Genomic DNA, 26972 nt, shown 5'->3' with positions numbered 1-26972 from the left:
TAATATATACATTAATTTAATATAATTAATTAAAAATAATATTAATTTAAATTTTAAATATAAAATAATTAATATTAATATACAAATTAATATAAAACTTTATTTATACGTAGTAAAATTCAAATTATTAATATAAGTCACCAACTGAATAATGCGTGCTTATGAAATAAGCAGCAACTGTTTGTGATTATGAATTTACTTTTTGAATAAAGCACTCTTAGAGCACTAGTTCTTATAAAATACATTTTTTTTAAATATAAAATAAATGGTAAAAGTCCCTTTCAATGAATTATCTATTCTATTTCTATTTTATGTTTAGTTACGGAAAATTCTCTACGTGTAGAAGTTACTGTTTTTTATTTTAAAATTTTTATTAATTATTCTATTTTCACCATCTCTCAAAAATTGTTTGATCCTGAAATTACTAGATATTTGTAAGTTGATGAATAAACTAACCATCCTCGATTTTCTAAATCCTTAATAGAAATTATCCATTCAGTAGAAGCCAGAATATCCGTTGCCCACGACATATATATTACAGGTCAATAGCCCTATTTCCACGGTTCCACTCACGTACTCTGTAGTCTGAAATTTGAATTATTAAGGCTGTGTCGTCATCACAGACATCATCGGCGGCTAAAAAAAGGTTATCACGAATACGGCTTATTGCAGGAGCGAGAGTGACCCGTCACCCTTGATACTTTTTTCTTTCTTCCATTTCTTTTTGTTTGTATAAATACCCTTTCTTTTCTCTCTGAAAACAGAAACACGATTGGAAAGTAACGTAGAAGCGCACGAGCCGAAGAAGAATACGAATATAATCATTAACAATGGCCGCTGAAACTCCCACCATTCCTCTACTTACTCCTTACAAATTGGGAAAGTTTGATCTGTCCCATAGGTACACACACCTTGCAAAGTCCGCTTTTTTTTTTTTTTTTTCGGTTGCTATTATGTGAATTATCTATATATGTGATGGGTTTTGAGTTTTCTTAGTTGAAATCATGTTGGTGGAGTAGCTCTGTTCACACTGAGTTTGCAGGACACATTGGTCCGCTTATACTCTTGTTCAGTTATTATATTGATTCTGTTCTTGGCGAGTGCATTTATGGTTTTGTTATAACATGAAGATCAATAAAATCTGGTGTAATTTCAATATTTCGTTGCGTGAGAAAAGTTGTTTATGAAGATTTTCCTCTTTTCTCGTTTTTGGTAATTCGGTTCTTTGTTAGAAAGATCTCGTGTAGACGACGGGTTTGGTGCGAAGGTTACTAAAGAACTGCTTGTGATGTATTGAAAGGAGAAGGAGAAGAGTTGTTGGGCTCTTTGTATGGAGCCTGGTTTTGTTCGTGTTAGGTCCGATTTGATGACCCGACCCAACCAACATTTGTTGCGGAATTTTTGTGGATTTTCAATGAGATTTGGGCCATGAAGCAGAACCACGTAAATCTTGTGTCGTATGTAATTGATTCCACTTTTTGTTTACTTTTCTCGTATCATTCCTAACAAGAGTTATATTCCTGCATTCAATTTGGTCTGCCTGTACATGAGTTTGAGCTTGGAATATAAATGAATTGCCCATTTTAACTATTTTTCCATAAAGCCTAGGCTGGTATTAGGTGCTACAAGGATTGGAAAGTCATGACTTAACAAAAAAATTATTGCCTTAAAAAATGCTGTCATTAGAATGATTTATTCCTAGCTTTGAAAGCATTTTGCAAACTAAGTGCTCTTTGCTGTAGTTTTGTAGGTGATGAAAAATTGTAATTTCCTTACATAGAGTTCAAAATAGAAGGACAGTACTTAAAACGAACATGGGCCTGAACCTGAGTCCAGATATTCGCAAAATTTTGTAAGTAATGATATAAGCTGTGATTTGTGCATTCACAAAACGTGAAGCATTTCTATGACTAAGTGATGGAGAAATCATCATGGTTGAAGAACCTAGAGGATCTTTTAGCTTACTTTCCCCTACTCCAATACAGCATTTTCTTGAAATTTATCTACTTTCAATGGCAATCTGTTAAATTGACAAGTGGATGAGTTTTCTAGTTGGCTATGTTGATATAGCTTAGATGGGGAAAAGAAGTAGTATAAGGTAGGGCTGAACTTTCAAATCTGTGATTCATGACCGAACTCAATGAATATTGTTTACTAGCAAGGAAAAGGCATTATTATATGCACAAACTTTTGGTCCTAATTCTATTAGTGCCGGTTTTGTTTCTATTCAGTTTCTTAAACCTTATTAGATTTTTTACATCCAACAAAATCCACATAAGAAACTGTAAAGCTGTCCTTACTTCTGCTGTAATCATTTCATATGTAGATCGTTCTTTTAGTTTACTTTGTTGCTTATATTTTGTACTATTGAGCATGCTATATTATAAGAAATCTACGGAGGTAATCGTATTATTCTGCCGTAGCTTGAAGTGAGCAATGGCTTTGTGATGCTGATAGTGCTCTACATTCTTCAGTTTATAAAGATTTCTTGCTTGATTTAAGTTAACGTATCATTTACTTTATATTTTCAGAGTAGTTTTGGCACCATTGACCAGACAGAGATCATACGGCAATGTTCCTCAGTCACATGCTATCTTATATTATTCTCAGAGAACTTCCAAAGGCGGTCTTCTAATAACTGAAGCCACTGGAGTTTCTGACACTGCTCAGGGGTAACCCTTTTCTTTAAAATTTTATAATTCAAACTTATTGACTGTATTTTTTTGGATTTTTTTTCTTGCCTTGTAAAATTTATGACCTCATTGGTTTTCTTTGATATTGTAAAGGTATCCAGAAACACCAGGCATATGGACCAAAGAGCAAGTTGAAGCATGGAAACCTATCGTAGATGCTGTTCATGCCAAAGGTGGAATCTTCTTTTGTCAAATTTGGCATGTGGGGAGGGTTTCAAATCAAGGTTTGTCTTTTAAAGTGACTTCCCTATCTCTTATCTTTTAACACTGACTGATTGGGGCTGTACTTTTTTCTTATGAATGGAGAACGCTTTCAATGGCAAAAACATTATACTAAATAAGGCATGAAGAACAGAGGAGTGGTTCTTTCTTACAAAATGTTGGTTCCAAAATCCAAACTGTTTATTTGTAATGTTGACTGAAGCATTGAATGTAAACCGATTTAGTAGGAATAGGATCAGATGGAAGTTTTGATTGACAAGGGAGTGTTGGTGCAGCAATTTGAATTTTTATATTTTCTGGCAAAATTTCCTTGTATTTTAAACTTATCGGACACAAACTTTAAAATAAGGATAAAGGTTAGAACTGAGATTTTATACTAGGTTTTCTTAATGAAACACACATTATTGGTCTGTAAAATTAGCAGAAGTGATGGGCAGTCAGATCATAATAGAACACAAGTGGATGTGTGAAAAAATAATACTTTTATTGAAAAATAATCTATTAGTGTTGACTTATAAAAAAGAAAAAAATCTGTTAGTGCTGTTACAATTTTTGCATTCTCCTTTGCTCTCAGAGGAGAGGAATGTTTTAAAACAATGCCTCAGTAGCAGGGAATGGATGTGTCCTCCCTGATAGTTAAGTTTAACTGATTGTTTTTCAATTTGGTGATGCTTTATCTTTTTGATAAAGAAATTAGGTGTACTTGATTTAACAATATGACAAATTGCTACTTGTGTATGTCATTTCTGTGAGAAAGATGCTTTATGTCACTTTATTTTGTTATTTCATCATGATTCCAATTTTTCTAAAGCATGTTTTGTTCAGTGAGTTGTTCTTTTGTAAAGGTGATGTGTAAATAGTTGTTTCTTCTTGTTTTTGATAGACAGACACCACTTGCTCTGCTTCAACTTCAGGCCCTTAGAGGACTCTCATTGGATTATCTATATCCAAAACTAAATTCGCTTTTTATCTATTAGACATAAAAATCACTTGCAATAGATTATCTATAATCAAATTTCTTAACTTTTAGCTACAGTACATGTAAAGATAAAATCAAATTTGATAGTTACTGTTCCACAAGCAAATCTTTATTTTATTATTTTTTAAGTCTCTCTTTTGATAGTTATTATTTTTTAAATCTTTATTATTTTTTAATCCATAATTTAATTAGAATATGATTACTAATTAACATATAATAGGTAAAATAGTAAAATATGATAAAATAAAATAATAATTAAAAAAATTAAATATTTTTTAATTTATTAATTATTTATTACTATATAATAAATAAATAGATAATTTAATGTAAAATTTTGATATAAATAGTTAAATTCAAATTCATCTTATATTATTTTATTATTATATAATGAAAAAATGGTTATTCCAATGTAGAGATTTACGTAAATGAAATAGTCAATATCTAAATTCATCTTACATTCATAAAAAATGTCTTTTACATATGTATCATCCAATGAGAGTGCTATAAGGTCAGTGGTAGCCAGTTGCCGATAGCCAACTACCACTTTTTGGCATTTAGCCACCTCTAACGTCTTATACTCTTCTCTTTTTTGGGATTGAATATTTATTAAGTCCACATCCTAATACATTGCAATTAAGTGCAGATACATAATGGAGCTTTATGCCTTCGTGATCCAAAGAATAATTTTGTTTTTTTTTTTTTAATTTTATTTTTGTGGTTTTTGAATTGAGTAGTGTCTTTTCTATTTACTTTTTTGATAAGTCGATTTTTTTTTTTTTTTTTGCTTAATTTTTTGCATGGAACATCCTGTTTTAAATACGTTTGTCGGATCATTACCGTACTTTTTCTAAGTCCTTAAGAGTTGGTTACTGGTTTCTTTTCAAACTTATGTCATGGACACTCCAGTCTTAAAATCTAAGATTAATTGTTATTTCGGATATTTGTTTTTCTTCCATATTGTTGTCTACAGGTTTTCAGCCAAATGGACAAGCTCCAATATCTTCTACTGACAAACCTTTGATGCCGAAAGTTACATCTAATGGAATTGATGTTGCACATTTCACTCCTCCAAGGCGACTAAGGACAGATGAAATTCCTCAAATTGTCAATGATTTTAGGCTTGCGGCAAGGAATGCTATTGAAGCTGGTAATTTCTTTTCTAATGTCAAAAAAACAGCCTTCGATGTTATTCTCTTTTGTGAAATGATACTAATTGTCTTATGAACAGGTTTTGATGGGGTTGAGATACATGGGGCTCATGGTTACCTAATTGACCAGTTTATGAAAGACGAAGTGAATGATAGAACAGACCAATATGGTGGATCCCTTGAGAATCGTTGTCGATTTGCGCTAGAAGTGGTTGAAGCTGTTGCTAATGAGATAGGAGCAGACAGGGTTGGGATAAGGCTAGCTCCTTTTGTAGATTATATGGAATCTGGAGACTCAAATCCAAAAGCATTGGGTCTTTGCATGGCCGAGTCCTTAAACAAGCATGGGATCCTTTATTGCCACATGGTTGAGCCAAGAATGAAAACGGATTGGGAAAAATCTAAATGCCCCAACAGTCTTCTACCGATGAGAAAGGCTTTCAAGGGAAATTTTCTTGTTGCTGGGGGTTATGACAGAGACGATGGAATTAATGCCATTGCTGAAAACCGGGCAGATCTTGTTGTTTATGGTCGACTATTTTTGGCCAATCCAGATTTGCCTAAGAGATTTAAGCTTAATGCTCCTCTCAACAAATACGACAGAAAAACATTCTACACCCTTGACCCTGTTGTTGGTTACACAGATTATCCATTTCTTGAAGACATGGTTGCCTAGGTTTCTAAAGGAGGAAAGGGGAATCTGAATTATCTAAAATAAATCCTCTTAGATAACCCAAGTTGCTTTTGGTTTTCTTTTCTTGAAGTGATTTCCATCTGTGTTGCACGGGTGTAATGAAAACGTAAAATGCTAAATGCAGTCGCCGTGCAACTGTGTGACTTGGCCTGACACATAGTATTAATGAAACAGCGAGTATATTGTCGTTTTTGTAAAGGAATTCTTCTATGACATTTTTCACATCATTTTACGCTATCTTTTTTTCTGTACAGTCTCCCTCTCCCATCTTTCTCCCTCCAACCTCTCTCTCCTCCCATTCTTCTCTCTTCAACAAGAAAACCTTAAGCATCAAATAGGAAAATTATACATTCAGAAAGAAAATCCTAAAACCCAAAATACCAAATAAAACCTCTAATAAATTGAGCCTAAAATTCTAGTAGAATTATTCTACTACACTGCAGCGGAACATTTCACTAATTCCTTTTCTAAATGCAGACAAATGAAATAAAATTCTCTTTCTTTTTCTTTTCTCAAAAGGTCAAACAGAGGTAAGACCCAAAATTTAACCTTGTCAATCTTTTCCCAACAACCATAATCTTATCCTAAACTTGCCAACATGTAAATAGTCAAATATAATCCATGTCTATATGTGCGTACAAATGTAAAGATGAAATAGAACATATACAATTCATAAATGGCTGAAGTTATGAAAAAGGAAAAGGTATTATAACATCTGGAGAATTTAGGTGTGGGGGAGTTGGAACCGACAGGCTAAGTTGAAGCTGGATTCACCAAATAAGAGGTAGCGATTGGCCGAGATGATGCCAAATTCACCAAGAGGCAGATGAGAGAGAGAGAAAAAGAACAGAAGAAAGAGAAGAGATTGGAACACTCTTTAATTTTTTATTTATTAAAGATAATATTTTTTCAATTACTTTTTTATAATTAAAGATAATGCGACTAGGGCCGCGCTAGACTGCACGGGGACTGCAATCTGCCGACTGCCAATAGAGGAATTGAGTGAAGTTAGATTAGGATATAACAAGCAATGATTTTGTCAGCATGAGAACACGTGTCATTGGATTTTGCCTACAATCACAAAGAAGTCTCCGGGAATCTTCTTTACTCTGCACCCTAAGCCCCGATTAGAAGTGCTGTAACCAGAGGGAACAAGTGGTAGTGGGATACTCAATTGCCCACTCCAGTAATAATGTGCAGAATTCAGGCTTTTCTCTTTTCACGATTCATTCATCACATGCCTTTGGTTTAATCCCTACCATCGGTGGACCCGGAATGAAAATATGCATATATGGTGGGGGCATATTTGATAATGACCTTAGTACTGTCGTTATCACGAAAGAGAATCTAATGGAACGGAATATTAAAAGTGCAATATATTTTTTGTGATGAAAAATTATGAATAATGCTATCGAGTCATCAGAAGACCTTCTTGATGTGTTATCATCATCTACTGCCACGTAGTTTATTTTAAAAAAATATAAATGTAAACATAAACGTGTGAAAAGAATCTAGGATTTGAATTTTTAATTTTTATATTATATTTTTGACTTCTCTTGTTTTGAATTTATTTATTTTATATATAGTAAATCACATGGCACCACACATAAATGATGTGACATAATAATGGCATCATCTAATTTCAATTTTAGTGACAGAACTCAAAAACTGTATTTTGAAATCAAGAGAATTCAATTTTAATTTCTCTTTATAAATTATATTATATTATATCAAATAGTATATAAACTTGCGACTGAGATGGCCAACCAACTTAGAAATTGAAGTTAGAATATATAAAAAAAAAAAAAAAAGGTGTTGGGGGCTTTTTAGTTTGTTCTAATCAGTTTATACAAAAGATTTATTTTATTATCAAGATATAAAATATACTATTCACATAACTTAAATCATAATATTTTATTTTAAAATTGGATTAAATTATATAAATACTTTATTAATTGTGTTATTTTCTCAGATTATATAAAATAATAGAAGTTAATTTTATTTTTCTTATTCATATTTTTTAATACTTTTAAATATTTTTAAAAATATAAAAAAATATTAATAGATTAATAGTTATTTTTTAATTAATAAATAAAAAAATTAAATACATAAACTATCAAAATAAAAGAACAAAATACCATTATTAGTTAAAGGAGCCGGCTTCAACTTTTTTGCCTGCGTGGGGCCAATGACGTGAGTCTTGCAATATACGATACCATTACTTTTAACTTTTAAGAAGAAAATCAGCAACTTGTCTGCCATGATGGTCCAATGGTGGGTGCCGGTGGGGTGATTCTAGCAATTTCTGCCACACGTATATATTGTCTTGATTTTATATTCCCCGTACATCATGAAAGAATCAAAACAGAGTTTTTTTAATTTTATTCCAATGTACAAGCAAACAGACCCACATTGTATACATAAGCCATTCGATCATCCCAAAGAGTCAAAGCCTTCAAATTAGGAGACGTCTACTCGCAGTCTCGAGCAAATACGCTTAAAAAACCAATGAGAAAAGCCCGGAGGATGATAAGGACGTGGGGCCCAAGCCCATTTTCTAATTTCGGTAAACACGTGTCGGTTAGTTGGTGTGGGGCGACGTATAGCGGGACCCTTCCATCTTTACCTGTACCTTTGATGGACTCGGAGTGGCGGCAACCAATAATAGCATTATTTTATTTATATTTTATTATAAATAATATAATCTATTTATTGTTATTTAATTATAAAAAATATATATAAAAAATGAATAATTAACATATTTTATTTAATAAGATGTAAATATAATAATAGAATAGTATATAAAATTTTTTTATAATTAAATAATATTTTATTATATGATAAAATATTATTTAATAATAATAAATATAACACATATTATATAATGAGATAAAAATAAAATACGAGTATAATGAATAATATTACTTTTTTTAAATTTAAAATTTTAATTAATTTTTCTGATTATTATTTAATCGTTAATCAAATATCAATATCAATCTAATTTTTTTAAAATTTTAAAAAATCATATTAAAAGATTTTTTTAATTATATTTATTCATTTTTATAAATTTCTATATAATACTTATTTATAAAATAATTTTATTCAATTTTTTTTATTTTTTAAAATTTAATAAACTATATTCACAACATTATAAAATAATCTAACCATCCAAACATCCCCCAAGTTAACACACCCTTATCTCTAGACTTTTCTGGGTCTTTGTTTTTGGTCGACATAGACGACGTACGTTACGTCCAATTAAAAGGGTCCAAGTTCATGCCACGACGAAAGACGGGCCCCCTTGCCGGTTTCTTTACGTGATTATTTTCAACTTTAATTTCTTTTTTTTAAATTCCTCCCACACTAGATAATACTTTTCCTCGGATTCCCTATAAAATAATGTGGTTATTTAGTCCGTTTTTAATAAAAAACAAATAATAATTAATGGACGTTGATCCCCGAGCTAGATCAGATCTCAGATCCATAAGATTACCTTATCGTATCTTTTTTTTTTAATTTTTTTTTATTTCTTCAATGAATGACTGACAACTAGGTCTAGTTTTTTAATATATTTTCTATTTTAAATATATATTTTTACACGTGAAGAAATTAGAAAAAAAAAAAAACCACAAAACCAAGAAAAGTAAATAAATACACGGGTAGGCGTGCGCAGGTGGTGGGGTCCACACACGTGGTCATCCGTTGTACCATCAAATCAATTATCAGCGCAAGACATTGCAAAAGATAAGGCTGCGATGTCACCGACAGTCCAGAAACGACATTGAATAGTAAATATGTATATTTATAGAAATAGTGCGGTTAGGTGCGTGCCTCTAGGCTCTACGCAAAATTTATTTTTTTAGTTTTTTCTATTTATATTTTTTAACACTTAAAAATATTTTTAAATAATTATAAAAATATAATAAAAATTTTAAAAATATTATCGTATTTAAAAAATAATAATTTAAATTTTTATTTAAAATATGTCCTAAAGAGTAATAGTTCAAAACCTAAAAAAATATAAATAATAAGTACTTAAATTTATAAATAAAAGTTAGAGAAAAAAATAATAATAAAATAATAGAAAGATGAAAAGATATGAAATAAGATATACGAAATTTTTGAAAAAAAATCAATTTTAAAAAATTTTAAAATGTATATGTTTAACTAAATTTTAAATAATTTAATAAATAACCCAATGTAATTTTTCTAGTAGGGTCAAGTGAACGCCGCAAAATCTTATTCCGTTATTCAAGTTGACTTACCATGAGAAGCAAGAGGATTACAGTAACACAAAATATATTACTCTTTCTTCCGAAAGGGCTCCTGAGTTGATCTTCAGTCAATATAGACATTCTTTTTTACTTCAAATCTGACGTAACATTTAAAAGCCAACTTAAGTGAACATCGGACTAACGCACTCGGAGTCATTTTTCGGAATCAGAGAACAAAAAAGAATTGAGACGTTTTTTATTTAGGTTAGGTTTAAACAGTGAGATAAAAAAAATGAGATAAAAATTTAAAATATTATTTTTTAATATTATTATTATTTTCAGATTAAAAAAATTAAATTAATTTTTATATCTTGTATAAAAATTTAAAAAAATTATAATAATGAAATGAGATAAAAATTATATAATTTTTTTTAAATGAATCATATTTAAACAAAAGGAAAACACTACTTTTCCATCCAAGTTGAGTGCTGCATTTTACAGCTCAAAAAAAAAAAAAAAATATTTGATAATTAAGGAAGTAATTTTTAATGTATTAGTAAATTTTTTTATTTTTTAAAAATATTTAAATATATTAAAAAAAAACTCCGAGCGATGACCCTAAGAAAAAAAACCCAAAAAACCGGTTACTTGAAAGGGGATAACCGGTTGGGTCCATGAAATTAATTTACTGTCGTTTCTATTTAATACCGGGCTGGGTCTTCCATTTCTTTTCATCTCGCTTCTCCTTGTATTCAGGAAGAGACAGAAGGAGCACACCCAGTTGGAAGAAGAATATCAATCTCAGTACTTGAGAAATGGCTGAAGCTGCCACCATACCTCTTCTCACTCCTTACAAAATGGGGAAGTTCGATCTATCCCATAGGTATACACCTTATAAAGTCTTTTTCTTTCTTTTGATCTGGTTATAATATATGATCATCTCTACTGTCAATATATATATTGTTGATGGACTTTGATTTTCGGGGTTGAAATCATGTATTTAGGGAGTAGCTTTTTCTCCTTAGCTCGCACTTTTGCAAGAAACTTCGTTGTGGAAATCCCAGCTGGATGTAATGACTGTACGTTTGCCGTAACATGTCAGACACAGTAACAGCATACACTTGTTCAGTTATATTAATTGGTTCTAGTTTCATGGCGGTGTAGGCTTTTATATTATAATGAATCAGGATCAATTAGAACTAGAGTACACTATATGTGTGTATTACAAGATAAGAACAACTAAAAATTACATATGATAATAGAACAAACAAATTAAAGAGTTCAAAACGTGAACTATAAATCTGATAAGTTGTGGGAGAACTGGTTTTGATTATGATAAGATATCGTTTGAATTTCTGTTGCTATCCAGTCGAGAGTGGTGTTCGACAGATTGTCAGTTGAGCTGTATCTTTCACAACCTTATCTAAAGGTTCTAAATCCCTATCTTTAACAGCTCCCGGTAAATTGATGTTCGGAGAGACAACCATCAATTTGTCACGTAATAATTGGAAGCGAGAGGAAGATAACGCTTTGGTTAGTGGTGGAAATGTTGCACAATCGGATATTCTTATTGAGTACCTTCTCAAAGTTCACTTCTATGTGCTTGGTACGGGTGTGAAACACTGGATTAGTAGCTAGTGCAAGAGCACCTCATAATTGATGGTTGGAACATATGGAAGAACAACCTGTAATTCACGTAGCAACATACAAAGGCAATAGATTTCAGCTGTGGCAAAGGCTAAGACACGATACTCAACCTCAGTACTAGATCGAGACACCACGGGCTGCTTCTTTGAAGACTAAGAAATAAGGGAATTACCAAAGTAGATAGCATAACCTGTTATAGACTTTTTGTCATTAGGATCTCCAATCCAATCAGAGTTATAGAAAGCATTAAGAGAGTGTGAATCTGATGTAAACTAGAGACCAAGGTCTGGTGTCCCTTTAAGGTAGCGCAAGATGCGCTTTGCCGCTGTCCAATGCACTATAGTAGGATAGTGCAAGGCTTGACAAAGTTGGTTGACTGGATAAGCTATTTCAGGCATAGTTAAGGTGCAATATTGTAGAGCACCAATAACTCGGCGGTAAACATTCGGTTTACGGAGTGGATCACCATCTGAGAGAGAGAATTTGGAGCCCAAGACACATGGGGCTGAGTATGGCTTAGCAGCGAGCATACTTATACTTATCTTTATAAGCAGGTATGTAATGTACTTAGTCTGTCGTAGATGCAGCCCAGAAGCAGAGCGAGATGCCTCACTACCAAGAAAGTAGTTTCACCAAGGTCCTTTAAGGGAAACTGAGTTTGTAGTTTACTGATTAGAGAGGGGATTGCATTATTGTTGTTACCAGTAACTAAGATATTGTCAACATATACCAAAACATACAAAGTGATGTCTTGATGCTTGAAGGTAGAGAGTGAAGAGTCAACAAGTGAGTCTAGAAAGATCAAAATCTTGTAGTGATTGAGAGGGGCAGTTGAACCAAGCTTGTGGGGCTTGTTTAATACCATAGAGGGCCTTGTTTAGTTTGCACACAAGATCAGGTCGGGGAGGATCCACAAAGCCTCTAGGTTGCTCTATATACACTGCATCTTCTAATATATCATGTAAAAATACATTAGAGGCGTCTAATTGTTTAATAGACCAGTTAAGTTGAACTGCAAGAGCTAACACCATGCAGATAGTGGCCTGTTGGATAACTTGGCCAAAAGTCTTCACATAATCAATACCATTGTGTTGATCAAACCCCTGGCAATAAGGCGAGCATTGAATCCGTCAGGTTTGAGTTTAATTTTATAGACCCACTTGTTTCTTACTACATTATGATTCATGGATTTAGGGCATGAACTGCTAGTACCAGTTTTGATGAGTGCGTCAATCTCGTGTTTCATTGTCTTTTTGCACAAAGGAGAGGAGTTTGGTTGGGTAAAGCAGGTGGGCCCTGGTGGGCGCTACAATTGTTTTTTTTTTTTTTAATTTTTAAATGGTGTAATACCCCGCGCAGAATTTCGAATGAATACTGCGGCTCTTCCATGCAGCCCATTGCAGGAAAATCCATCCTGTTAAGCGGCTCTATCTTAGGCTTGAGGCCTAGAGACAACTGGATCGGATATTTGGGTCAGCTTTTTTATTTATTTATTTAATTTTCGGTTCTCTATACTTTATTGGCATTGTAAAATTTAATTGGAGGATTATTGAAATCCTGGACAGTTTTCGAATATGTTACTCACAAGGAAATGGCGTTATATTAATTATTACGTACTTCTGTTTCTTCCTAAAATGTTGTTAGCGAGTTCCAATTTTGGGATCGGCAGGTCATGAAGTCGTGGGAGTTGTCCTTCATTCATAATGGTCGCTCGATTGTTTAGAACAGTTTTCTGCTTGAATTTTTGTGCTGCAGAGGGTGCTATATATACATATAACAAATGGAGGGAATATTAATTAACGTATAATTTTCTTCCTATTTTCAGAGTTGTGTTGTCACCATTGACCAGACAGAGATCTTTTGGCAATATTCCTCAGCCGCATGCTATCTTATACTATACTCAGAGAACCTCTAAAGGCGGCCTTCTGATAGCTGAAGGCACTGTAATCTCCAGAACTGCTCTGGGGTAATTCTAATTATTACATTTACAAAACTCTCTTTGATCCACACTTGAAGGACATTTTCCATTTTGAGGATTCCCTTAATTTCTTGCCTTGAAAGTTTCTGACTTCGTAGGCTTGTTTGGTATTGTAAAGGTATCCGGATACACCTGGCATATGGACGAAAGAGCAAATTGAAGCATGGAAACCCATTGTGGATGCCGTTCATGCCAAAGGTGGAATCTTCTTTTGTCAACTTTGGCATGTGGGTAGGGTCTCAAATGAAGGTTTGTCTTTGGAAATGACCTCCTTTATTTCTTCTCTTCCAACCCTGAATAATTGGTCTCTGCATTTTTTCTTCCCAGTGGAGATCAGAGTTTAATTTAACGTTAACTCCTATGCTTTAGACGACAACAAACTTGTACTAAAGAATTCATGACGAGTAAAGCATTGCATGCCAATCTATATAGCTTGGGTGGTTACCATTTTTTTTTATACTCTTGTTATGGATACTCTGGTGTTGGACATTAAGGCTAATTGCTATTATTATTATATTATTTTTTAATTTCATGCCGTGGCCTGCAGAATTACAGCCAAATGGACAACCTCCAGTTTCTTCTACTGACAAAGGTATCAAAGCCGCACCAACTCCAGCTGCTGGATTCGGTCTCTCACACTACTCTGCTCCAAGGAGGCTAAGGACAGATGAAATTCCTCAAATTGTCAATGAGTTTAGGGTTGCCGCAAGGAATGCTATTGAAGCTGGTAAGCAAATTATTTTGTGAGAAATCAAAATCATTCCTGGGTTTATGCAAGATAAATGATATTGGACTGGTCAAACTACTCGTGCGTGGGTTCTGATGGAAACGAGATTATTATCCCTTTCTAGATTTGCTGTTTTCTAATGTAGAAAATGGCCTTTTTAACACTGGTGAATATTCTCTTAAATATAGGTTTTGATGGAGTTGAAATCCATGGGGGCTATGGTTACATTCTCGAACAGTTTATGAAAGACCAAGTGAATGATAGAACAGATGAATATGGTGGATCTCTTGAAAATCGATGTCGATTAACTCTGGAAGTAGTCGAAGCTGTTGCCAATGAGGTAGGAGCAGACAAGGTTGGAATAAGGCTTAGTCCTTTTGCAGACAATATGGAATGTGGAGACTCAAATCCACAAGCATTGGCCCTTTACATGGCTCAATCCCTGAATAAATATGGAATTCTTTATTTGCATATGGTTGAGCCAAGAAGGGCTAGAGGTGAAGTGGAACCCAGTCTTCTGCCAATGAGAGAGGCTTTCAATGGTACTTTTCTTGTTAATGGCGGTTTTGACAGGGAATCAGGAAACCAGGCCATTGCTGAAAATCGTGCAGATCTTGTTGTCTATGGTCGTTTGTTCTTGGCCAATCCAGATTTGCCTCGAAGATTTGAACTCAATGCCCCTCTCAACAAGTATAATCGAGAAACATTCTACGTCCCTGAGCCTGTTATTGGTTATACTGATTATCCTTTCCTTGAAGACACTCATGCATAGGTTTATAATGATGAGAGGAGGGAGATTTAGACTATCCGGAATAAACCCTCCTTAGAGATCCTATGTTTTATCTTGGTGTGGTTTTGCATTGTATTGTACAAGGGCGTTAATGGCATGACCGTTCATAAATCTTGGGACTTTGCAATTAAGGCGCAATGGGTCATGCACTTCTTGGTGTTTGATCACATGCATGCCTGACTACAAATAAATTGACTTGTAATGTACTTTTAGTATTCAACTCATGGTTGTTTAGCACACAGCATCAGTTCGCTTCTGCAGATTTCAATGGCAAAACATCATTTGATATGTTATAGTTTTAAATACAAGATGACAGGTCACATATCTTCTGAAACTAACTACGTTGTGTGTGTGTATGTGTATGTGGAGTGATTGATCACTCCATTACTATTTAATATTTTATAATTATTTTTTACTATTTAATATTTTATTATTATTTTATTAGTATTTTTTGAATTAAATAATCCCATTTAAAGGAATATATGAAAAATCATGTTGAATAATTGTGAATTATACACTATCAAGAGGTTTTCGAGGGATCAATATTGATAGAGCTCTATCTTGATTTTGATTGAATGAGGAAAATTAAATGTTAGATATAAGCCTAGATTCCACACTTTTATTAAATTTTTATTTAGTTTTTGGCAAGTTTTGACCTTTAATCAGTTTGATTTATTCCATCTATTTTTTTTTAAAAAAAAAGAAGGTTTGACACGTATCTATTATTATAGGTTTTTTTTTTTTTAATATAATTGAACTTTTTTTTATAATCTTGTGGGTTTTGGAGTTGCAAATAAAATTAGGGCTTGTATGGATAGATCTCATCTCAAAATTTTTATTTCATCTCATTCTCAAATATAATTTAAATATAAATATATTTAAACAAGTTGCTATAATTTTTTCAAATTAATCTAAATTTATTACAATTTTTTTAAACTTTCAAATAAAAAATAATTCAAAATTTTTAAATTTTTAAATAAAAATAATATTATAAAACTATATTTTAATAATATTTTAATTTTATAATTTTTTATTTAAATTTTTTTCTCCTTTTTTAAAATTTAAAAAATATTTAATTAAAACTATTGATAAATTATTTAATTACAACTTATAAAATTCTCAGCTTTTCTCTCCAAACGAGCAGCTGATGGTGAAGCTGTACGTGGACAGGAGGAAACCACGTACGTACCAAGCTCAAGCTTGCAGCTACCACATATTGTTTTTAAAGTTTTTTAATTTTTAAAGGTCCTTTATCTTTTTATTTTCAAACATAAGAGTATTGGCAATAGTCTCAACGCAACTTTAGAATAAAAGCAAATATGAGAATATTCATTTAGACTAAAAGCAAATATGAGAATATTCATTTATAACGGTTTGACTAAAATTAAAAAGTTTAACATAATCACTACATATTTCTTAACAGTTATTTATATCTAGCAAGGGAAGGGACTATACAAAGAGCAAGTAATATTTTATTATTTCTGAAGTACCCACTGCTCTCTCTTTTCTTTCATTTTTCATCATCTTCATCTCCAAAACACTCAATTTCTCTTTCTTTTCTTTCTTTGTCTTGAAACCCTTCTCTGTCTTCATTCTCTTCTCTCTATCGCTTATTTCTTCTTCAACCCGCAAGCCCTTTTCTTCAACTTGTCGCTCTTCTTTATCGCCTTCTCCAACAATTGCCGTCATTTTCATACTCTCCAATGTAAGTATCTTTTCTTCGCTCTTCTCTCTCTCGCTTATCTGTTGAAGCCACTTTCTAGGTCTCCCTGTGCTCCTCTCTCTAGGTCTCATCGAGTCAAAATAACTTTGATTGTCTGGGTTAGCATCAACTATCAAGATACTCATTTACGCGTTTTGACGTAATCTCTTGGATCATCGATGGCGGATTTTCATATTTGGTAGTCTACTTTCTCGATTGACCTATTTATTTACTTTTTAGTTTAGTTATATGAAAGGGAATTATAATTAATTTCATGAATATATATAACTTTTTAATTCAACCTGTTTGATATTCTTTCTAATTTTCATGGCATCTTCAATACGTATGGGATTAGTTGGTTATCTCTATATGGTTGCTTAGAAACTTGAAGAAAGGGCTGATAAAACCTAAAAAAAGCAAAAGAAAACTTCATCTCGAGTACCGTTTAATTTTAATTTTTTTTAGATTAAGAGGAAAAATGAAAGCCACCTTGGCTATAGCCATGGTGTTTGCCAGGGGGATAAATAAAAACAACATCAGTAATAACTAGAAGATTCTCTAATAAAAATTTCTTAGATTCAAAAGTATACGGGTTTTTCATTTTCCTCATATTCATTGCATATTGAGCAAAGGTCGTTGATTGAACTGAGGTTGTTATTGATTTTTTAAAATTGAGATTTAACTTGAAATTGAGGATATTTTATTATTGAAAAGGTTTTTGTTATTTTCATTTCATTATTAAAGGGATTGTTTCCTTATTAAAATTCACAGTACCCTGCATCATGTACAAGGAGGTCTTTATAAGGATTTATTTATTGATTTTGTTTGTTTGCATTGTATTAGTATCCCAGCTAATTGGAGCTTTAAGAGTGAAGAAAATTGTTCTTTAGTTAGTGACTTGCAATGATGTTGGGGGAGAAGAGGGGCTTGCACAAAATGGCCATATAAGGTGATTGGTTGATATAAAATGTTGGGGACTTGCAATGATGTTGGGGAGAAGAGGGGCTTGCACAAAATGGTCATTATATGGTGATTGGTTGTTATAAAAAGTTGTTGACATGATTGTTGACTTTAATCACAATTCTAAATATAAAAATTGGGTAGAAGAAATGTTGATATGTTTGTATATGTGATTATTGGATGAATGGTTGGTAAAATATATTTATTAAATAATTAGGTTGAGAGAAAAAATAGTTGAAAAATAATAATTTGTAATTAAATAGTTAAATAATAATTTATTTAATAAAGTTATTAACTAATATATGAAGTGTATTTGTAAAATATTTTAAAAAAATTTAAATATTATTAAAATATATAATATTTTATTATTATTTAGATTTCAAGATAGCTAGTCTAATATAGACTAATCTATCTAAAAGCCTATATTAGAACCAAAAGTTAACATTCTAGCTAAATTATAGACTTCTAGTCATTACCAATTCTCTAAAATGATCACAGAGTACACTGCTAGACACAAAGCTTCTTTACATATATATATATATATGCATGTATTTTCAATATTTATTAAGAAGAGTTTTGTTACATACAAGCACAGTTGCGCACTAATCTGTGTATCAATACTGATTTATTCATACTTAAAATTTAAATTAACACTATTTTCAATAAAATCTATTTTTTGACCAATCACATCATATTAGTGCACAGATTAATGCACAATTATGTTTGCAACTATATTTTTCTTATTAAAAATGATAAATTAATTGTGTTTGAGTTGTAAGCCTATCACTATTTTTTTTATATATAAATACGCGATACAGAAATCTTTTTATTTTTTATTTTTTTGTGATACTTCAATCTTATAAAATAATAAATTATTATGCTATTTATTAAATTAAATGACACGATTTTCCATTGTCCAAGGGGCTGCAGCCAGCTGTGTGCTTATGATAACTGGACAGGGTACTAGGAACAGCCAGCGACCCAGATGTGCGCTAATAATTTTGCGTTTTTCTCAGCAGTCAGCGCACCTCTCTTTGAAAACAGAAACAGAACTGAAAAGCAAAGCAGAAGCACGCAAGTGGTAGAAGAATACGTATATAATCATTGGAAATGGCTGATGAAACCGCTGCCATTCCTCTTCTTACTCCTTACAAGATGGGGAAGTTCAATCTATCCCATAGGTACGCACCTTGCAATTTTTTGTTTGCTTCTACGAGGATCAAAATACTCAAAAGAGTGTGAGTTTACTGTTATATTCCACGAGCAAAGAAGGTGCTTGTGAAAAGTTTCCTGTTTTTGTTCCTCCTTCTAGTTGGTAATCATGTAAAAATAAAAATAAAATAGAAAATAAAGACGAAAACTTTATGTTCTCAGGTTTTGTACACCGGTTGAAGTGTGTGAAAGTATAGAAAGAAAGGGATAAGAATTAAAACCAACATTGACCCTTACTCGAGCCCAGATATTTGGATAACGAAAAGATTATATTTCATAAAATCTGTTAAATCTTTTTTATAATAAAGGAATTTTACCATCAGACATGTCACGCTAAATCACATCAATTTGTACGAATTTATTTGTGATTATAGAGTATTTTCCATTTGGAAAACTTTGCATAACAATGATTAGTGGTGAATATCGGATGATGAAGAAAAATGGTGCATACTGGATTCACTAAACTTGAAGCATTTGCGACATGGGAATGATGAAGAAGAAATCATTATCTTTCAAGGACCTAGGGGATATTTTAGCTTCCTCTCCCCATCTCCGATACTGCAATTTCTTGAAATTTATCTGTTGTAACATGGTCATCTCGTTGTCCTTCAACCATGAACTAAATCCACGAAAAACTGACTGTAGATAATATCAAGTATCCTTTCACTCTTGCTCTGTCTCATGGATATTTAGTATCTTACTCGCAAGGAAAAGACATTACATCACACAAACCTTATTTAATTTTTATATTTGAGAAATCCACAAGCGAAATCTTGAAGTTGTCCTCATTTCTGCCATCATCAATTCAAGAACAGATTTTTTTTTTCAGTATCATGTGTTGCTTGCCTTTATTTTATTGATCAAGTGTGCTATAATAACGAATTTTAAAGAGGGTTAATCATATTATTCTTCCATTGTTTGCCATGTGCAATAGGTATGTGATCCTCAAAGCGTACAACTTTTTTCAGTTTAGAAAGATGTTACTTGATTTTGTTAGTTAGTCGGTAACTTTCTATTTTCAGAGTAGTTTTGGCGCCATTGACCAGAAGCAGATCTTTTGGCAATGTTCCTCAGCCACATGCTATCTTGTATTATTCTCAGAGAACCTCCAGAGGAGGCCTTCTAATAGCTGAAGCCACTGGAGTTTCCAACACTGCTCAGGGGTAATCTTGACTACAGTAGTTTGTCAAGTTCTTTCTATACTCGAAGGACAGTTTCCCTTTAGAGGATTTCCTTCCTTCCTTGGAAAATCTTATGACTTCTTAAGTTTCTTTGGTATTACAATTTTGTAAAGGTACCCAGAAACACCTGGTATATGGACGAAAGAGCAAGTTGAAGCATGGAAACCCATCGTTGATGCTGTTCATGCCAAAGGTGGAATCTTCTTTTGTCAAATTTGGCACGTGGGGAGGCTTTCAAATCGAGGTTTGTCTTTTTGGCTAGACCTTGTTTATTTGCTTATTCAAGTAGTGGCATATTTTTCTTTTGAGCTTTTGGATGGAACATCCTGTTTTAAGTACTTATAACAGATCATAACTCTTGTTTTTCTAGTTCCTTTAAGTGGTTTGTTATTGATTTCTTTTCAGAGTCGTAATGGACAGTCCGGTATTAAACTTTAAGATTCATTGCTGATTTGGGTACTTATTTTTCTTTCCTCTTGTCTAAAGATTTTCAGCCAAATGGACAAGCTCCAATTTCTTCTACTGACAAACCTTTTAGTCCACAACTTCAGTCAAGTGCAATTGATGTTGCACATTTGACTCCCTCAAGGCGGCTAAGGACTGAAGAGATTCCTCAAATTGTTGATGATTTTAGGCTTGCCGCAAAGAATGCTATTGAAGCTGGTAAGCTCAATTCTTCTGGGTTTAGTTGAGATACATGATATTCGATTGGTCAAATCTAATAGAGTAAGAAACATACTGCAGAAAGAAAAGCAGATATGATGCTGAATTAATTTTGCAGACCATACTACTATTACCGGTAGAAGGTTAATTTTTTTTTTTTAAAAAAAAAAAAAAATCTATTACTAATGATCTGGTCCTCTTCAAAATAACTTATTCTTATTTTATAATCAAGCTTTTCTTTTTAGGAAAATGAATGAAAATCATAAATCAAATGAGCTATGCTGGCCTCTACCCAAAAAAGATAAGTACCATTGTTGTGGAACTACTAGAAAAAGAACAGACTCTCTAGGGAAATTCATTAAACAAGTTAAAAAATTTATCAATCATACCTTAGTGTTCTAAAATAAAGGCCTATGTAGGCAAGTGTTTGTTCATGCCCATCACCCATCGTATCTTTTTTCAATTTATGGTGGAAGGAAATGTGAAAGACGTTGCATTTTGGAGACATATAAGTTAATATACAAATCATAATCTTCCTTGTATGACTGAAATTAGTATATTCTCCATTTTTTTTATTCCTTATTTCTTCAATATGGAACAGTCTTTAACTTTAATTGTTCCCTTTGTGCAAATGATATTGTTTGTCTTATACATAGGTTTTGACGGAGTCGAGATCCATGGGGCTCATGGTTACCTAATTGACCAGTTCATGAAAGATCAAGTGAATGATCGAACAGACTAATATGGTGGATCCCTTGAAAATCGTTGTCGATTTGCTTTGGAAATAGTCGAAGCTGTTGCTAATGAGATAGGAGCAGATAAGGTTGGAATAAAGATAGATCCTTTTGGAGACCATATGGAATCTGGAGACTCAAATCCAGAAGCATTGGGTCTTTACATGGCTGAATCCTTAAACAAATATAGGATTCTTTATTGCCACATGGTTGAGCCAAGAATTAACCCGGCTTCAGAAAAACGTGAAACTCCCCATGGTCTTCTTCCAATGAGAAAGGCTTTTAGGGGTACTTTTCTTGTTGTTGGGGGTTATGACAAGGAAGAAGGGAATAATGCGATTGCTAAAAACCGTGCAGATCTTGTTGTTTACGGTCGTCATTTTTTGGCCAATCCAGATTTGCCTTGGAGATTTAAACTTAATGCTCCTCTCAACAAGTACAACAGAGATACATTCTATACCCCAGATCCAGTTGTTGGTTATACTGATTATCCATTTCTTGAGGACACTTCCTAGATTTGTAAAATCCATGTTCAAAATACATTGTGTTTCTGTTCTGAAGTTTAATTTTTAACTGGACGTGTGATGAAAACATATACATAGATTTTAATAATCTAGAAGGCATGAGGGTCACACACTCATCGGTGCTGATCTACATGCATGCTTGCTAGTCAAGTTGTTTGAAATGTAAGTTGGCAATGACAAGAAATGATTGTTTAAGCATGAGAGCACCAAAATTATCAGATTGCAAATTCTTTGTAAATTTACAAGCACACATTGCTCAATCGGTTAGTTACAAGGAATTCAGTCAACTTTTAGCATTCTTCTCTGGTGTCCTAAATTACTATTATCTTTAAAATTTAGGGAGTCAAGTTAACTTTTTTACAAAATGAGCATTCTATCCGGTTCCTTATTTTAAGTTATAAGTTTAGGATGTGAACAGCAACTCCTTAAATATAGAAAGTCACTGCTCATCCTCTAAATTAATTTTTATATATATTTTATAGGAAATAGTTAAAGATTTAGTAATAAAGTAGTAGAAATGTTAATAAAAAAAAGAATAGAAAATGATTCTTTTAATAGAATAAAGAGAGGATAAGAAATAGGTCCAATAGGATGTAGGAGATTTTTAAATATGAGTAAAATTTAGGAAAAAATTATAAAAAGTGTGATTTCTAATTAAAATTAAAGAAAAATTATAATAAATCTGATGTGAATGCTCCAAGGGTGGGCACAAAAGCCTAACTCGTAGTGTACCTACTCCTTTACTGCATAGGATACAGGCTTATCTTTTCACTTTCATTCCTGTTCCTCAAGCCTTGTTTCTAAGTATTTAGATTTCAACGGCAAGGTATCCAAGTTTGACGTGCATCTCTGCATGACAATTGGGGCACAACTGTTGTGAAAAAACGATGACAATGAATTGAAAGATAATAACGAACGAGAAAAAAAAACAATCACACATGCAATCACACATGACACAAGATGTACGTGGTTCAGCAAATTGTCTACGTCCACGGGAGCTGCAGAGGATTTATTATTGAGGAATATCACACTACAAGATGGATCTCAACACTGTTCGTCCACAATGTTTTCCTGTCTACAGTAATCGGCCACATGAAGTAAAACAGCATATATATAGTTTAAGAGGCGGAAACCCTAAATCGCATGTTCGCTCAAGCGGCGTGTCGAGCGCGCGTCGAGCGAACTTCCCTTCCGCATCCCGCTCGAGCTCACTGTTGAACTGACATCGAGCGTTCGACTCTGCCTGACTTCGCTCGAGCGGCCAATGCCTCCGCTCGAGCGAAAGCCTCCTGCTCGAGCTCACTGTCGAGCTAACATCGAGCGTTCGACTCTGCCTGATTTCGCTCGAGCGGCCAATGCCTCCGCTCGAGTGGTGTGGACCAGACTCCACAGTACTCAAAAATTCTCCCACTTGGAGACTGGTACACTCGCTGTATCGCCGTCTTCCTCAAACATGATATCCTCCACCTCTGCAACTCACTGCTCCTGTCTTCATGCTAGAAGACCAACTGAAGTTGCGCACAACTTCAGTTTCTCAAGCGTAACACCCTTTGTCAACATATCAGCAGGGTTCTTGCTTCCACAAATTTTCTCAAGTAACAACTGTCCGTCATCTAACAATGACCGTATGAAGTGATACCTGATTTGAATGTGCTTGGTCCTGGAATGGAATGCTGGATTCTTGGCAAGGAATATGGCACTCTGATTGTCACTGTAGAGAGTGTCTTTCTGATTCTTCTTACCCAATTCTTCCAAGAAGCCTTGCAGTCATACCATCTCCTTTGCAGCCTCTGACACTGCAATATACTCAGCTTCTGTTGTAGACAAAGAAACTGTTTTCTATAGATTAAAACCCCATGACACTGCAGTACCACCAAGTGTATAAACAAAGCCCGTGATACTTTTTCTGCTGTCAATATCTCCAGCTAAATCAGCATCAACATAGCCCTGCACCTCCAAGCTCTCTCCAGAAAAACATAAATAGGTTTCTGAGGAACCCTTTAGTTACCTCAAAATCCACTTCACTGCTTCCCAATGTTGCTTTCCTGGGTTACTCATATATCTACTCACAACTCTCACTGCATGGATACTATCCGGTCTTGTGCAAACTATAGCATACATAAGTGAACCAATAGCTGAGGCATAAGGAACCTTACTCATGTAATCTTGTTCCTCCTCTGACTCTGGTGACTGATTCTTGCTGAGTTTGAAGTGACTTCCCAAAGGTGTGCCAACTGGTTTGGCCTTGTCCATATTGAACCTGCTGAGTACCTTTTTCACATACTCAGCCTGTGAGAGTCTCAACGTACCTCTGACTCTGTCTCTAACAATTCTCATGCCAAGGATTTGCTTTGCAGCTCCCAAATCCTTCATTGCAAAGTGCTCTGACATCTGCTTCTTCAGATTATTGATTTCATCAATACTAGCCCCTGCAATAAGCATGTCATCCACATACAACAGAAAAATAATGTAAGAATTGTCAAAATGCCTGACATAGCAACAGTGATCTGCCTGACATCTAATATACCCTGCACTGTGCATGAAGTTGTCAAATTTCTTGTACCACTGTCTAGGAGCTTGCTTCAGGCCATACAAGCTCTTCTTCAGTCTGCAAACTGAACCTTCCTTTACCTGTACCACAAATCCCTCAGGTTGGTGCATGTAGATGTCTTCTTCAAGATCTCCAAGAAAAAAAGCTGTTTTCACATCTAACTGCTCAAGAAATAGATCTTCAGTGGCAACCATAGCCAGTACCATCATGATAGTTGTGATCTTCACCACAGGAGAAAAGATCTCAGAGTAATCAATACCTTGCTTTTGCTGAAAGCCTTTTACAACAAGTCTAGCCTTGTACCTTTTACTACCGTCATGCTCAGTTTTCACCCGGTACACCCACTTGTTGTGTAATGCCTTCTTCCCTGATGGAAGTTCTGTCAACTCCCATGTCTGATTCCCTAGCAAGGAATCCATCTTGTCTTTCATGGCCAGCTCCCACTTGCTAGAATTCTCATCTTACAAGGTTTCTTCATAACTCTGCGGTTCTCCACCATCTGTCAACAAAATATAATTCAAAGTAGGTGAGAAACGCTGTGGAGGACGTATAGTCCTAACTGACCTACGAACTGCAACTGTAGGAGTAGACGGTTCTGAAACTGCCTGCGGAATAATAGGAATGGGTGCACTGAACCCACACTCCCCGTCACTCACATCTCTACACTACACTGTGACCTCAGGTAGGTCATCTAATCCTACAAACTTGGACTCCTGAGGAGCTACTTCAGAAGTTGTACTAGACTTATCCTTGTACGTCATTTTCTCATTGAAAATTACATTCCTGCTTCTTATGATTTTCCGACCCTGATCATCCCAGAAACGATAGCCAAATGTCTCGTCTCCATAGCCAATGAAATAGCATTTCTTTGACTTAGCCTCAAGCTTACTACGAGCATCAGAATCAACAAGCACATAAGAAAGACAACCAAAAGTTTTAAGGTGAGAAAACTTAACCTCTTTCCCGCTCCAAACCTCCTCAGGCAATCCACAATCCAGTGGAACTGATGGCCCTCTGTTTATCAAATAAACGGCAGTGCTGACTGCATCTGCCCAGAAAGTGGGTGGTAGTCCGGCGTGCAACCTCATGCTTCTAGCACGCTCATTAATAGTCCTGTTCATACGCTCAGCAACTCCATTTTGCTGTGGTGTCCCAAGAATGGTCTTCTCCATTTTGATACCCAGAGCTACACAATACTCTTTGAACCCGCCATCAACATACTCACCACCATTGTCAGACCTCAAACACTTCAGTTTCAAGCCTGTCTCTGTCTCAACCATGGCTTTCCAAATTTTGAAAACATTAAATACTTCAGATTTATGTTTCAAAAAATAAATCCATACCTTCCTACTATGGTCATCAATGAACGTAACATAGTAGCGAGAACCTCCAAGAGATGCAACTGGGGAAGGACCCCACACATCTGTGTGCACAAGATCAAGTCTTCCTGTCTTTGGCATCCTGCCACTTTTCAAGAAGCTGACCTTCTTTTGTTTCCCCATAACACAACTCTCGCACATACTGAGATCAACTGTCTTCAGTTTTGGTAGCTTGCCTCTAGACAGAAGTTCCGTCATGCCCTTCTGACTCATATGGCCAAGCCTGTAATGCCACAAATCTGCTGTGCTTTCTGCAACGGTAGTAGCAATAGTATCAATTAAACCAGTAGTCATATATATTGTACCAGTTTTCTTACCTCGAGCTAGTACCAATGCCCCTTTTGTGACCTTCCAAGTGCTATCTGAGAACACCACTGAATGACCACACTCATCAAGCTGTCCAACAGAAATGAGGTTCTTCTTTAACTCAGGAATGTGCCTGACCTTTTGCAAGGTCCATTTGTTCTTGCCAGGGAGTGCAATGTCAATGTCTCTCATCCTCACTACGTTCAAAGTCTCACCATCAGCCAAATATACCTTCCCAAAATCACCTGCAACATAGTTCCGCATTAGTTCCCGGTGGGAAGATGTATGGAAGGAAGCCCCTGAATCTAGTATCCAGTCATCAACTGGACTATGAACTGCAAGCAATAGTGCATCCTGTACTTCTTCAGTTACCACATTAGCACTATCATTCTCCGTTTTCTTTGGGTTTTTGCAGTTCTTCTTTATGTGGCCAGCTTTGCCACAATTCCAGCAAGTTGCCTGCTGACCAGGCCTCGACTTGCTCTTGCCCCTGTACTTTGATTTTGATCTTCCTCTGTTTGAGTTCCTGTCATGTGATCTCCCTCGAGAGTCAACATTTAGGGCTGAACTCAAACCCGAGGTCTCGCCTGAATCTTTCCTGCGCACCTCCTCAGCCAAAATCAAATCACGAATATCATCATATTTCAGTTTAGTTTTACCAGCAGAAT

General features: G+C 34.3%; 2 protein-coding genes and 1 pseudogene across 4 annotated transcripts; all 3 read left to right on the top strand.

Moving 5' to 3' along the window:
• The first annotated feature begins 717 nt into the window (after window positions 1-717).
• LOC122302500 (12-oxophytodienoate reductase 1-like) lies at window positions 718-5973 on the top strand. Of its 3 annotated transcripts, none has more exons than XM_043113793.1 (6): window positions 778-901; window positions 1743-1852; window positions 2532-2672; window positions 2787-2917; window positions 4865-5041; window positions 5123-5973. In XM_043113793.1, the coding sequence occupies exons 2-6, from the start codon at window positions 1815-1817 to the stop codon at window positions 5716-5718; spliced, it is 1083 nt and encodes a 360-aa protein (XP_042969727.1). In that variant the 5' UTR covers window positions 778-901; window positions 1743-1814; the 3' UTR covers window positions 5719-5973. The 3 variants fall into 3 exon arrangements, with proteins under 3 accessions (XP_042969726.1, XP_042969727.1, XP_042969728.1); XM_043113794.1 differs by lacking the exon at window positions 1743-1852 and adding an exon at window positions 1301-1457 and having other exon boundaries at window positions 786-901; XM_043113792.1 differs by lacking the exon at window positions 1743-1852 and having other exon boundaries at window positions 718-901.
• Window positions 5974-10673: 4700 nt separating this feature from the next.
• Window positions 10674-15380, top strand: LOC122302384 (putative 12-oxophytodienoate reductase 11). The gene is made up of 5 exons (XM_043113607.1): window positions 10674-10833; window positions 13423-13563; window positions 13694-13824; window positions 14123-14302; window positions 14491-15380. Exons 1-5 carry the CDS (start codon window positions 10766-10768, stop codon window positions 15072-15074), a joined length of 1104 nt encoding a protein of 367 aa, XP_042969541.1. The 5' UTR covers window positions 10674-10765; the 3' UTR covers window positions 15075-15380.
• Window positions 15381-16569: 1189 nt separating this feature from the next.
• LOC122302383 lies at window positions 16570-22295 on the top strand (annotated as a pseudogene).
• Window positions 22296-26972: the final 4677 nt, after the last annotated feature.

Source organism: Carya illinoinensis, chromosome 3 (genome assembly GCF_018687715.1).
Source record: "Carya illinoinensis cultivar Pawnee chromosome 3, C.illinoinensisPawnee_v1, whole genome shotgun sequence".
In the NCBI taxonomy this organism is placed as follows: Eukaryota; Viridiplantae; Streptophyta; class Magnoliopsida; order Fagales; family Juglandaceae; genus Carya; species Carya illinoinensis.
Note: the sequence above shows the minus strand (reverse complement) of the source record. Positions and strands in the feature narration are given on the sequence as shown.

Coding starts and splice junctions, on each gene's coding strand:
- LOC122302384 (XM_043113607.1), top strand. CDS start 10,766: ATGGCTGAAGCTGCCACCATACCTCTTCTCACTCCTTACAAAATGGGG. Junction 10,834..13,422: donor AAGTTCGATCTATCCCATAG/GTATACACCTTA, acceptor TCCTATTTTCAG/AGTTGTGTTGTCACCATTGA. Junction 13,825..14,122: donor GGGTAGGGTCTCAAATGAAG/GTTTGTCTTTGG, acceptor CGTGGCCTGCAG/AATTACAGCCAAATGGACAA.
- LOC122302500 (XM_043113792.1), top strand. CDS start 831: ATGGCCGCTGAAACTCCCACCATTCCTCTACTTACTCCTTACAAATTG. Junction 2,673..2,786: donor GTTTCTGACACTGCTCAGGG/GTAACCCTTTTC, acceptor GATATTGTAAAG/GTATCCAGAAACACCAGGCA. Junction 5,042..5,122: donor AAGGAATGCTATTGAAGCTG/GTAATTTCTTTT, acceptor TCTTATGAACAG/GTTTTGATGGGGTTGAGATA.